Source organism: Cottoperca gobio, chromosome 4 (genome assembly GCF_900634415.1).
Source record: "Cottoperca gobio chromosome 4, fCotGob3.1, whole genome shotgun sequence".
NCBI classification, from domain to species: Eukaryota; Metazoa; Chordata; class Actinopteri; order Perciformes; family Bovichtidae; genus Cottoperca; species Cottoperca gobio.
Window position 1 is genome coordinate 20768144 of NC_041358.1, and position 12363 is coordinate 20780506.

The window sequence follows — 12363 nt, forward strand, 5'->3', positions numbered from 1 at the left end:
ATATTGCTAAACAGGCAGATTTAAAAAAATCTATAAACCTTTGTGTCGACTCCGCCCTCTGTACGGACAACGCCGGCTCACAAAACACGCGACCCCAGATGCTCTCACTTCCATGGTGACGAATCCAAACTGGAGATAATCGGCGCTCTTTTCAAAACCTTTTACCGCGGAAACATGTTATTATATACAAGAGTTATTGATTATCAAACTTGAACTTTAATGTCAAAGTTATTGTCCCAATAGACCTTTTATGTCGGTGACTGTAGAGCCAAGTTAACGGTGGTCAGGCTAGCTGTCACGAAAGCGGTGTCCCCGACACGGTAAGTTGAGGCAAAGTCCCGAAGATTTAGTTTCGTTAACGCTAGCTAGGTTAATTGGTAAACAGTAGCAAGGTGCTACTTGTTATCACTCAAGATAATCTCAGTAGTTAACCACACATAATACTAATATTGGCTTATTGGCCTGTAAGCTAGCTACTTAACGTTAGCCAACATTAAATACATGGCTAATTTTGTTTGCTACTGTAACTTACGTTACCCTCTTAACACAACACGGGTCTTAATATTTACGTTGTTGTTACGTTATTGTAAATAGGTTCTGTGTTTAGCTTAGCTGCCTTACTAACTAAGCTAATGTAACCGTTTTAGGTAGTGCCATATCACAGCCATGAACAGCGCAGAGAGGAAATTCGTCAATTTGAGGAAGCGTCTGGATCAGCTGGGCTACAGGCACCCACTGGGGATAGAGTCACTGCCACTAGTGGAGAAACTGTTCAGGTGAAACCTTTAATCCTTCTGCTCCTGCTCTCCTTCAACCCTTAATGTCAGCCAGTCAATTACAGTTGATGAGCTGTTTAAACATGTCTTCCTCCTGTGTTATAGTGACCTGATCCACACAACTGAAAGTCTACGCAATGCCAAACTGTCAGCAGGGAAAACTGAGAAAGAAACTCGAAACTTTGATGGTCTTCTGGAACCATACAGGGCAGAGAATGCCCGGGTGGTCAGGGAAAACAATGAGCTGCACCTCGAACTTCTCAAGCTGAAGGAGGAGAAGGACCGTGTCGGCAGAGGTAAGCTGTGATAACCAGACCCTCCTCAGGTCTTTAAATCATATTTAAAAATGTTCCTTCATCCATGACCCACACCTACAACACTGGTTTGATGTTTTCACACAATCTTGTCTTCTTTTAGAGCTCAAGACCCACATCAGAAAACTGGACCATGACACATCTGACCTGAAGTTTTTAAATAATCAGTATGTGCACAAAGTTCGCTGCTTGGAGAAGGATAGCAAATCTAAGGCTGAGCGTATCCAACAGCTACAGGAGAAGAACATGCAAGCTGTGGTGCAGACACCAGGTAATGACAGGGGTCTGATCAAAGCCCTATGACGACACATTAAAAGTGACCTATGACTTTGGTAGAAGTTAGTAATATCTAAAGAATTTGATCTCCTTCCCTCGCAGGTGGAAAGAAGCGCAGCATCCCTTTCAGACGTCAGAGAATGCAGATTGATGAGCTCATACCTTCCTCCTCTACATCAGCTTATCCTGTGTCGCAGCCTGATGATCCGTATATCGCGGACCTGCTGCAGCTGGCAGATGGACGGTGAGTTTTCTTTTGTGAAAGCTGATCAGTGTGATCGAGAGAGTTGGTAATTACTTGACGAATGTGTTTGTAAATGTTTGCATTGGTACTGCTGCTTCAGTGACTGTCTGACTCGCTGTCATTTTTATTTGTAGAATTAATGAGTTACAAGAAGACATCATAAAGGTCAAACTAGACCTGGAAAATGCTCAAGAATTTATTGAACACTTAAACACACAGGTAAGAGATAAATTAACTAGAAACCTTTTTTAATACTGTGACATCTCAAATGTTTTTAAAAGGATGACGAGATGTGACTTTATTTTCTAAATGCTTCTTTTAGGTGGAGGAGAGGGACAAAGAGATCGAGCGTATGAATCGTGCTCTTCACGGAGGACGACCTCATGATGTCATTTCCCTCGAGGCTCAGAACATCAGCAGCGAGAAACTGATCGCCCATCTTAACCTTCAGGCAAGCATTGCAGTCTCAGAATATTTACCCTGATGTATGAATGCATATAGGATATTTCTGGAACACAAGATACTTTTAAAAAAAAAGCCCAGTTCCTCTGGAAAAAAAGTGGTTTGCATTGTTGCTCCAACCCACCCTCCTGTCTGTTGACCCGACGCTGCTGCTGCTTTGTTTTCTACAGATTGAATACCTACAGGAGACCAACAGGACACTGGAGCAGAAGGTAGAGGGACTGCAGCAGAAGAAGAAGGACGCGTCCACCGAAGTGGCCAATCTGTCTATAAAGAACCTGGAACTGTGTGAAGAGCTGACGCACATAGACGACCTCGCGAAACGGCTGGAGATGGACAAAGAGCACGTGTTGGAAACTGTTGACATGGAACTGCAAGAAACTAAAGTAAGGAATGTAAATGTGTGTAATGTAACACCGTGTGTATTAGTGAAGTGAAAACAACCCTTAAACCTGAGAACCTTTCTCCATACAGGAACAAATTCAAAGGCAACAGAAAATCATTGAAGACTTGGAGGATATTATTACAAAAACAAGAAGGGTATGCACAGTAAATATTCTCATTATGTCCTTTTCTAGAAAACTGCTTTTAGAATATAACTGACATTTTTCAGTGAACATAAACTGCTTGTATCTTGCCAAAAGTCTGTCCTGTGTTATTACACAAGCTAAAAACATAAATTGTTGGATTATCATTTGAATTCAGGAGCAGTCTGAAGGTGACTTTGAAAAAGACCGCCTCAGAGACCAGCTGCTGGAGCTCAAAGAGCAGAATGAGAAAATGGAGGGACTGGTGAATTTTCTGGAGGAGGAGAAAATCCGCTTGCAGGACAAAATGGAGAAAATGATGGCAGCTGGTAAGCAACCGCTAAAACCTGTTCTCATAGCAGCGTTACATTGTCGACATTAGTCTCTAACTATATTGCTGCTGTTTCCTAGACAAAGACCTGGTGCTCGAGGTGGAGACCATGCGGGCTAAACATGGTGTTTGTGGAAGGGAACGCTCGCCATCACGCCTGGATGCATTTGTCAAGAGTCTAGAGGAGGAGAGGGATTACTATCGCCAGGAGGCTGAACGCTACAAAAGAGCCAGAGGAGCTGGCGGCCTGGATATAAGCCCCAGTCGTAGTCCAGGCAAGGGCAGGAGTGCTTGGTCCAAAGAAACGAGGGTAGGCGGCAATTTAAAAAAAACATGCTTACTATTTTGATAAACAGATTTTCAGATGATCCTCTTAATGCAAATTGTAACCGCACATTTTCAGGGAGGTGTTGCAGAGACAGAACTGCTTCGTCTAGTGAAGGAGAGAGATGAGCTGAAGGCCGCTCTGCTGGACTTTGAGAAGCACATGGAAGACATTCAGAGCAATGTGAAGGGCCTCAGCTCTGAGAGAGACCATTTCAAAACGCTGTTCAAACAAGTGAGTTATTGAATAACTTATTATTCCACCAGGTGGAAACTTCTTATTTTACACTTTTAGGCACTGAATGCTTTGTTCCCTCAGGCTCTAGAGGACTTGAAGCTGGCCCGTAGCACAGATACGTCGGCTGACCTCTTGAAGGAGGAGATCAAACGGGCAGAAATCAGAATCCAGCAGATGAGTGCTGAAAGAGACGCACTGATAGAGAGATTCCAGGTTAGTCCCAGAGGTAAAGCCTTACATGGTGGGAATCATTTCCACCATTATGGCAGAGAAAAGTTAGTTTGTCAGCATTAAAATACCTTTCCTCCGGTACACATCCCATTCTGTAATACATGCACTAATGCTCAGGCTGTAACCAATAGTGTTGTTATTCTATCACTCAGTTGTTAGTTTCAGTTAGCTGCTCATATGCTGATAACCTCAGCACGATGAGGCCCTTGCAGGGTTAGGCATATTTTTTATTTGCTAGAATCAAGATCTAGTGACAATAGACAACATTTTACTTTAACTTATTATTATGAAGTTAATGTTGATTGCATAATGTAACCGCTGGAGAATAATGAATCCAGCTCTGAGGAGAACAGTAAAAGATCCGACGGCAGCACCAACAATAAAACCACTTGGAAACACTAGGTTTACTAAATAATGAAAATAATGATTAGTTGCGTACATTGGTATATTTTATACTCGTTTCATAACTTTGAATGTGTTGAGCCTAACGCACACAATCTCTTTGCAGGTCGGACAGACTTCAGCTCTCACAGACAGACGGGGAGAGGAGAGGAGGATTCTTGACCTGGAGAGTGCTGTAAAGAGTGTAGGCCTCAGAGATATTTTAATAAATATGTCCAAACACATGCTCATAATGTCTGAAATGTCAAAGTCCCAGGACACAGTTATTATGTATCGATCACTACTGTGACTGATTCTAAAAAAAAATAGGTTTGAGTTGCCGTATCTTCTTACCTGGCACATTGTGTGTTTTTGAGGTGCAGTTGGAGCGAGACAGACTGGACCTGCGGTCACAGGTGTGTCTGCTGAGGGAGAACAGGGAGGCTGCTGAGGAGGAGCTGAAGCTTCGGTCCGCTGCTCTGGTCCAGAATGCAGAGGAGGTTTCCCATCAGAGGGCTGAGGCTAATGCTCTGAGGTTTGTGCAGAAGAAAATGTTTTTTTGAATATGATGATGAAACACTGATGTGTAATGTGCAGTCTCCACAGGGTTACTCTTACCTGGTAAAAATGTACTCAGTATCATAATATTAAAGTAATGTAACTTTATTCCTTTTGGATTACTTCAATACCAAATATGCAAATAAAGACCAGAATGCTGTAAGTGTGCCATTATTAAAGCAGAAAAGGGGAACAACATCACAGTACAGTGCAAGTTCTGCCCTCCAGCTGCGAAAATGCTGTCGTCATCAAAGGACTCAAATCTTTTTGGCTCATCAGTGTTGCCAGATTTTAACTTGGAGCAGCAGCAGTACTCACAGAAACCAAATCAAAGGAACCTAAATGCAAATTTCCCCGTTTGCCCTGTATTAAGTTAGCAGGACCAGAAACTTTAAGCTGACGCTCATTTCCTACAAACTGTCTTTTCACGCCGGGATGCCTGTCAGCAAAAAGAATAATCTATAATGAACTGTGTCATGAAGTGTTGTAATGTGTGCACACGTGCATGGTAACGTCGTTTCATGAATTCTGTTACTCTCCAAGCCTGAGTATCCGCTAACACTACAGAGCTTTTGGCCCCATTATTCTTCTCATAAAGGTGTATTAAACACACATTCTGAACTGAAACTGATCAGGGGTTGTTGTTGTTGTTGTTTGTCTGTAGGCTGCTGCAGGAGCAGATGGAGCATTCACTGTCTGATACCCAACACAGGCTCTCTGTGAAGATGAATGAGCTGCATGCTGCCCATGAGCAGATTGAGAAACTGGAGGAGACAATAGGTGAATATTTGTGGATTTAATGAGTTCCAGGAAGGACTGCCACAGTTTGTGTTGTATTGTTGTACTTCTGTTTTCTTTTTCCTGTGGCTGTTTTGCTTTATTCTTGTTTGCTTGACAGGGGAAGTGAGTCAGCGGGGCTCAAAGCACAAAGACGAAGTGGCTGTTCTTCAGAAATCAATCTCTGCTTTGGATAGAGAGAAAGATTCTCTGCAAGACGATGTGGATCAAAAGACTGAGAAACTTGTTGTTCTCCAGGAGGAGCTGTCCAAAAAGGTAGCCAGCATCAACAAACCTCAACAAAACAAGCTTTTGTTAAAGGATAGGTTCACATTTTTGCCCCTATCATCATTTCCTGTACATTAAGTGACGAGGGGCACAAAATCCACCGTCGTCTTTCTCTGCAGAAATGCATCAAATATTCAGTAGGTGTCGATGGTCAAATCAAGTTGGTGTCTTCCAAAGTTACAGTGTTTTTAGTACAAAATCCACCGGTTTTGTTACCGTTCGGGGAACAAAAGTTGGGAGTTCTGCACTGAGATAACCTGGAATAAACTCGCATCATTTGACCAACGACTGCTGGAGCCTCATTTTGAAATCAAATAAACTTAAATGCATATATGCATGAAACCACTACATTGGAGGCCAGTGTGGACTTCAGGAATGATTACAAAGACTTTTAACTCCTTAAATGCACATATGGACAATTTACTACTGTGATGATCGACCTATCCTTTTTAAAAGGGAGGATGAGTTGTGCTTAAAAAGTACTCATGAGTCATAATTCTTTGGTATTTACACAGGAACAGACCCTTGAAGATGTGAGACTCACAGTCACACACATGGACAACTCACTCGCGTGAGTATTGCGCTCGTAAAGTTTTGCATTGGTGTTTAATACTACTAAATGAGTCCCCCTTTAATATGCTGATGTGCTATATGTGAGCAGTCAGCTCCAGGGGGCGTTAAACAGTCGTGAGAGGGAGATAACCAGCCTGAGGAGGCAGCTGGACGCCTGTCAGGAGGAGCTGGCTGGACTCAGGAGAGACAAAGAAATAACAATCCGAGAGAACAGGAGGCTGCAAGATGACCTGGCTACAATGACCAGAGAGAACCAAGTCTGTCTTAAATCACATTGTCATGCGTCTGAAAATTGTTTCTTCTGTGCCATATGAAAAAAAGAACATAACAATAACAGCAGCTCCTGATGTGTTTGTGCAGGCTGTGCATGCGGAGATGGAGGAGGCTTTGCATGAGAAGGATGAGCTGAAGTTAAGGGTCCACTCTTACATCTCTGAAGTGTCCAGAATAGAGAAACTGATGGCCACGAAGGCAAGAGAGAACTGCACTCCTGTAGCCGTTTTAATTCTCTATACTGTCCTATACGCCGCTCCTGTCTGCCAGTTGACTGCTAGGTGTTGACCCACAGGAGCGGGAGAACAGGGACTTGCTGGAGCGCTTCAGGATGGCCCACTCTGATGTGGAGGAGCAGGAACAGAAGTTGCTGCAGGCTGAAGGCCTCAATAACTCCATCCGCCTGGAGCTGCTCTCTTCAGACACAGAACGTAGACACCTCCGCGATGCGGTCGGCCACCAGGGGAGAGAGATCCACCAGGTGAGATATGCGATGGAATAAGCAGCTGGGACATCCACATTGTGTGTAAATGCGTATTTCCAACAGCTATTCAAGGCAAACTAGAATGCTACAATAACGCCCCCTGCCGTTTCCCCAAGCACACGCAGGCCCTGCAGGCTTATGAGGCCCAAGTATCGTCGCTGGTGCGCGGGATGTCTCGACTCGAGGAGGAGGTACACAAAACACAGGAGGAGAAGGCCGAGCTCCTCTCGGATCTGGCATCCGTCAGGGAGCTGTGTGTCAAACTGGACTCTGGCAAGGAGCTCACTGTACGCCAACTCACCTCCAGGAGCATGGACCTAGAGAGGGTGAGGTTGCATCCAACTGTAGCTTCATTCAAGTAGGTGAGCAGCAGTAGTTATTTAAGCTTTGTGAAAATGAAATGTGCATGTGTTCTAGGTCACAGGGGAAATGGAGGATGTTCAGTCAGAGGCAGAGTTATTTAAGAAACAACTGGCCAGTGAGAGGCTGACGGTCCGGAACCTTGAGGCGCTTCTCTCCACCAATCGGCACAAGGAGTTCCAAACCCACCTGACCGCCAGTGAGAGAGAGTCAGAGTTGAAGGTCCTACGTGATAGGCTGACCCTGGCTGACAGCAAAACGTAAACAAGTTCACTTCAATATGTTGGCTTGAACTGTAAGACTTGAATAAATGCCTTTTTAAATGTTTCCCCTTCAAGTTGTTTGATTGTGATTTGTTTGCCTGTGTGTAAATGCACTCAGTGCGGAGCATGCCAGGGAGGTGTCCCAGCTCCGCGGCAAAGTGTCTCAGCTGCAGACGGAGATGGACGTTCTGAAAAGACAGTTGACCACCGAGCGCTTTGAACGGTGAGCTGACTTTTCAACTCTTACCACAGCACAGAGATCATTTAATGGAGTGGAAACAAAGCTGGAAGTTTGGCACAAATTAGATCTGTCAGTATTACTACAGACGGTGTTTTTATATTAGCTTTGCGATGTGACTTAACTAATAGCATGTGTTCGATAGCCTTGTCATTACATTGGTAGCATAGTTGATAGAACTAACTAGAATATTTCCCAGTAGTTTTTCACATGAAGCAAAAACACGCTCTTAACATTTGATCTTTGAAGCAGAAAATCTTCAGGATGTTGAAGACGTGAGTGAAAATGTCTCATTTACTGTGAACCAGCACAAAGTGTCCTCTTGCAGCTTGGAACTGAAGGTTTGGTGAAAATAAAATGGTTCTACTGCTTTTAGAATATCTAGACGTATAGCTGCAGCAAATAATATTTTTTATTATTAATTAAGCCGCCAATGATTTCTTCTTCGAATAATCAACTTACTAACATGCAAGACAAAAAACCCTGCAAATATTGACGTTAGAAGCTGGAACCCATGGCTTCAGACATTTTCTGCTTTTAAAATATGAACACAAACTACTTAATTGTCAAAAGTGTTTCATTAATTTACAAGTTAAAGTGCTTACAGCTTTAATTCAAGCATGTAACAACACGGTGGAGCCACAAACGTTGCATGTTGTGATTGTCTAATTGTCCTCAGTGAACGGGCAATTCAGGAGATGCGCAGACAGGGCGTGTCGTTCTCGTCCCTCGACTTCTCCTCCAGTTCCCATCACACCTCCCCAGAACGCTCCATCCTCCGAAGTCTAAACCGCTCCACTGACAAGTCGGCTGACAAGTCGGCTGACAAGTCGGCTGACAAGTCGGCAGACAAGACGGCTGACAAGTCGGCTGACAAGTAAGACTCAGGACGTGAAAAAGATCCAGCCGTTTTTTAAGGCTCATTGTTTTTTTGGTTCAGATTCAAGAATGTGGTGGTTTTGTTTTTAATATTAAACAGGAGGCAGAGCTCTTGGATATAAAATCAGAAAAATGATGAGCCATCACTGTAAACAAAACAACAACCTCTTCCTTATTTCCCCTAAAAACTTAAAATCTTTCTCTTTTTCAGAAGTGTGAGCTTCAAGGATTAACGACTTGAAAGACGGACACATGAAGGATTTGACGAGTGAGTCAGAAACCACTAGAAGAGCTGAAAGTTTTGAGTCTGGACGTGAGTTGTGAAGGTCTCCATAAAGCTTGGCATTAATTCACCTGAAGAAAACCTCAGTGCAACTTTATGTACCGGTCCGGCCTGAGGCACTCGGGAGGAAGCCTGTGGGGTGTTCACTAAAACTAATGACAGTTCTGACATTCAGAGAAATTGTTATCATTTCAATCTAACGTCTCATTTACTCCACTTGCATAACTGGATGCAAAGTGTCGGCACGTTACAGTTATTGATAACTTTAGGATTCATCCTTGAGAACGAGTTGATGCTTTTGAAATTCATTTGGGTCTCAGCGACTATAACCTCACAGAAGTAGCAAGAGAAGTATTCCTTCGACGATGTGGTTGTGTGTATTATGCTTAACATTCATGTTTGTTTGTTTTAAACCATGTTTAAATTATTAAATTATTCATAAAATAAAGCGATACAAAATGACAGAAATGGGAAGTGATGTACGTCACAGAACTTGACCTTGACTGTTTTATTACAGGATAAACAGTCCAAAGTTATGGCTTCGGCATGAGAGGCTGCGTCGTAGAACAGAAAGACACAAAGCTGGATTTAAAACCCACAAACTTGAGTACATGGTTTGTGTTTTAGCCTGCTAAACCACTGAGTGCCCATGTAAGCTATTAACCCTTTACCTTATCCTATGTGTGGATGAAGACACAAGCAACATACAAAGTTTGGTCTTGCAACCTTATTTACATCAATGTATACTGAATTGGTTCATTTACTGTAACAGTGCATGACAGGAACATGTTGAAATTAGACGAAGGAATTCATTTATATATTTCTTCTTTGTCTTCAAGTGATTTCATTATTTAGTGGTTTTGAAGTTAAGTCTCCATCTCTTCCAATAATCGCCATTTTGCGATTTATAATCGGAACAGCTCAAGTAAAAATGTGTAACATTTTTGAAAATACTGTTTTCTTCCCAAGGGATTAAAAAAAAAATGTAATCTCTATAAAAAAATTATCTCAAAACTATAAACCATTGCAGATTTAATGGCGGCAGTGTTCAGTGGTTGTGTTGGGGAGGGGATAAGCGTAGAGGGAAAAGTCTAAAATGTACTTGGGCAGGAGTTCCCTCAGTAGCTTCTGTGGTAAGGTGCACAGATAATAGTGTAACGTCTCCGTGGTGACCGGCTTGTACCACGTTTGCCTCTCTGGGAAGCGAACATGAGGAGGCGCTCCAATGCGCTGGAGTACAAACTCAGAATCCCTTTCAAGGTGCTCATAGGAGCCGATGAAGTCATAGGACACGGCACAGGGTTGACATAAATTGTACACCGGCATCCAGTGCTCATTCATGCGCTCTGCATCCTCATCCAGCAGGTAACGGACAAACTCTGCAAATGTCACATCATCTCCTGTGACAGATGCGTCCTTGGCACGACTCTTTCTGTACCGTTTTACGATCTCCACACCGTACTTTTTCTGGTAGGACTCGATCTCTCCAAACTTGTTCCTGTATGCGGACAGCAGGCGCTCCATGGGCTCCCGCACAAACATGAACTTGAAGTAGTGCTTGAGGCGATAGTTGATCTCCTCGGGTTTAAGAGAGGACAAAAACAACAGGTCGCTTTGGTGGTCCATCTTAATTTTGACGTGCACGCTTTCCAGAGCTCCGTTCAGAACCTTCAGGACCCTCTTCCAGTTGGAGCAGGCCACCTTGGGGACGTAGCAGTAGAGGAAGTGGTGCTGATCGTTCACCAGGATGTGCTGCAGCAGCGTCTTCCTCTGCAGGGGGCTCAGGGACCCAATGCCGTGCGGCATGTTCTTCTGGCTGCACACGGTCCTGATGGTCCGGTTACGGATCTCCTGGAGGATCTACGTGGGAACACAAATTAGTGGCTTTAAGGTGCATTCCACCAATTTTACACACAAATATCAGTTTACTAGTCATGGTTTGTATTACTCAGCCGGTGAGAAGAGCTGATTGTGTCATCAAGGTTATCTTATTTTGGGCTTGGAGATTTAAAATGTTACAACAGAAAGCCTGCACACAAGCTGGAGGCGTGGAGTTTGTAAAATGGGGGTATTTACGAAAGAGGCTTGCAGAATTATTTAACAACACCACAAAATGCACATTTGATGAGAACAATAACAAACCAGAAGGTTACAGAAAAGTATTTTGTGTTTTCCCTTTAATTACCAACCTGAAAGCCCTTCATTACCCAACACATGCAGCTTTACTGAAATGGCTGTTCAAAGCCTTTAATCCTACAGTGATATTGTGAAATATACATAGTCACGAGACAAATCAACATTGCTGGAGGCAACATTGGACTTTTCACCCTTGTAAATCCACCCATGAAACTTGAAACATGAAAGCCCCATATTAGGCCAGCTCAACGCTGCATGTGGCAGTTGTGTAAGTATTTGAAAACTAGTTGGTAAGTGAGCACAGACATTTATACGGGAAGTTAAAAGTCAGCTTCACGCCATGTAGGAGCCTGTCTTAATATTGACAGTTCAACTGTATGAAAACAAATACAATATCCTCTCTTATACAATGACTAGTGTTATATTATAAGACGTTATTTTGGAAATCGATGAAGGGGTACGTGAGTTAATCTGACAGCTGTGGGGGAACCGCTGCAGGACATTACTATACCTGAGAGTCCACTTCCACAGCATCAGGGCTCTGCTTCCCAACCTGTCTGAAGAAGTCCAGGCGCTTGACACTACCCCGAGGTGAAGGCGTCTCCATGCTGTTCAGCATTCCTTTCTCTATCATGAGCAGCAGGCCTCCGGATGCGATGATCACCAGGAACGTTAGCACCGACGGCAGCACAGCGGAGCTGCGGCGGACGGAGCCCAGGTTCACCGCTGACCTGAAGTTTATAACCGAGCAGCTGCTTGGTCCTCCGGCTTTCTTCATCCCGTAGTGCAAGGAAGCGTAGTGTGTGTCCGGCGTGTCTGTTCAATACCTATTTGCTTTTTAAAGTCCACAGCTAACAAACGTTATGAGAAAAAAACCCGTTGGTTACCTACCACGTACCCATACTTAACTTCAAAAAGTGCATAAAGTCTGCGAGAGTAAATATTTAGCCATTTCCGTATGAATTTTCAAAATAAAAGCGTTTTGACAAACATGTTGCAAGTTCTTTGATTAACACAAATGACCAACGACAATTATTTACATTAAAGAAAAAGGCTCGAGCACGTTACGTGTCTGCTCCCCATAAAGATTATCTTCAACTTCAACTAGAAAAAATATTTTAAAAAGACATCCGGTTAAAATGTTCAA

The 12363-nt window shown here is 43.3% G+C and overlaps 2 protein-coding genes across 4 annotated transcripts; one reads left to right on the forward strand and one right to left on the reverse strand.

Moving 5' to 3' along the window:
- The first annotated feature begins 76 nt into the window (after nt 1-76).
- Nucleotides 77-9548, forward strand: cep135 (centrosomal protein 135). 3 transcript variants are annotated; one of them, XR_003832146.1, is made up of 26 exons: nt 77-320; nt 648-776; nt 882-1072; nt 1194-1361; nt 1469-1610; nt 1745-1829; nt 1933-2061; nt 2243-2458; nt 2547-2612; nt 2778-2928; nt 3011-3240; nt 3334-3489; nt 3574-3705; nt 4232-4309; nt 4488-4639; nt 5327-5442; nt 5561-5715; nt 6243-6298; nt 6389-6557; nt 6661-6771; nt 6869-7054; nt 7174-7383; nt 7475-7677; nt 7799-7903; nt 8171-8259; nt 8598-8716. XR_003832146.1 is itself a non-coding variant. In XM_029429823.1 (26 exons), the coding sequence occupies exons 2-26, from the start codon at nt 667-669 to the stop codon at nt 9028-9030; spliced, it is 3537 nt and encodes a 1178-aa protein (XP_029285683.1). In that variant the 5' UTR covers nt 77-320; nt 648-666; the 3' UTR covers nt 9031-9548. The 3 variants fall into 3 exon arrangements, 2 of the variants coding, with proteins under 2 accessions (XP_029285683.1, XP_029285684.1); XM_029429823.1 differs by lacking the exon at nt 8171-8259 and adding an exon at nt 9009-9548 and having other exon boundaries at nt 8598-8795; XM_029429824.1 differs by lacking the exon at nt 8171-8259 and adding an exon at nt 9009-9548 and having other exon boundaries at nt 8598-8771.
- Nucleotides 9549-9555: 7 nt separating this feature from the next.
- Nucleotides 9556-12360, reverse strand: chst14 (carbohydrate (N-acetylgalactosamine 4-0) sulfotransferase 14). The gene is made up of 2 exons (XM_029429825.1): nt 11728-12360; nt 9556-10940 (listed from the first exon to the last, which is right to left on the reverse strand). Exons 1-2 carry the CDS (start codon nt 11992-11994, stop codon nt 10113-10115), a joined length of 1095 nt encoding a protein of 364 aa, XP_029285685.1. The 5' UTR covers nt 11995-12360; the 3' UTR covers nt 9556-10112.
- Between the last annotated feature and the right edge of the window lie 3 nt (nt 12361-12363).

Bases quoted from the DNA above. Each gene is read 5' to 3' on its own strand.
- chst14 (XM_029429825.1), bottom strand. From the start codon at position 11,994: ATGAAGAAAGCCGGAGGACCAAGCAGCTGCTCGGTTATAAACTTCAGG. The intron at 10,941-11,727 runs GTATAGTAATGT...GTTCCCACGTAG, and splicing joins CTGTGGAAGTGGACTCTCAG to ATCCTCCAGGAGATCCGTAA.
- cep135 (XM_029429823.1), top strand. From the start codon at position 667: ATGAACAGCGCAGAGAGGAAATTCGTCAATTTGAGGAAGCGTCTGGAT. The intron at 3,241-3,333 runs GTAGGCGGCAAT...GCACATTTTCAG, and splicing joins CTTGGTCCAAAGAAACGAGG to GGAGGTGTTGCAGAGACAGA. The intron at 5,716-6,242 runs GTAGCCAGCATC...GTATTTACACAG, and splicing joins AGGAGGAGCTGTCCAAAAAG to GAACAGACCCTTGAAGATGT.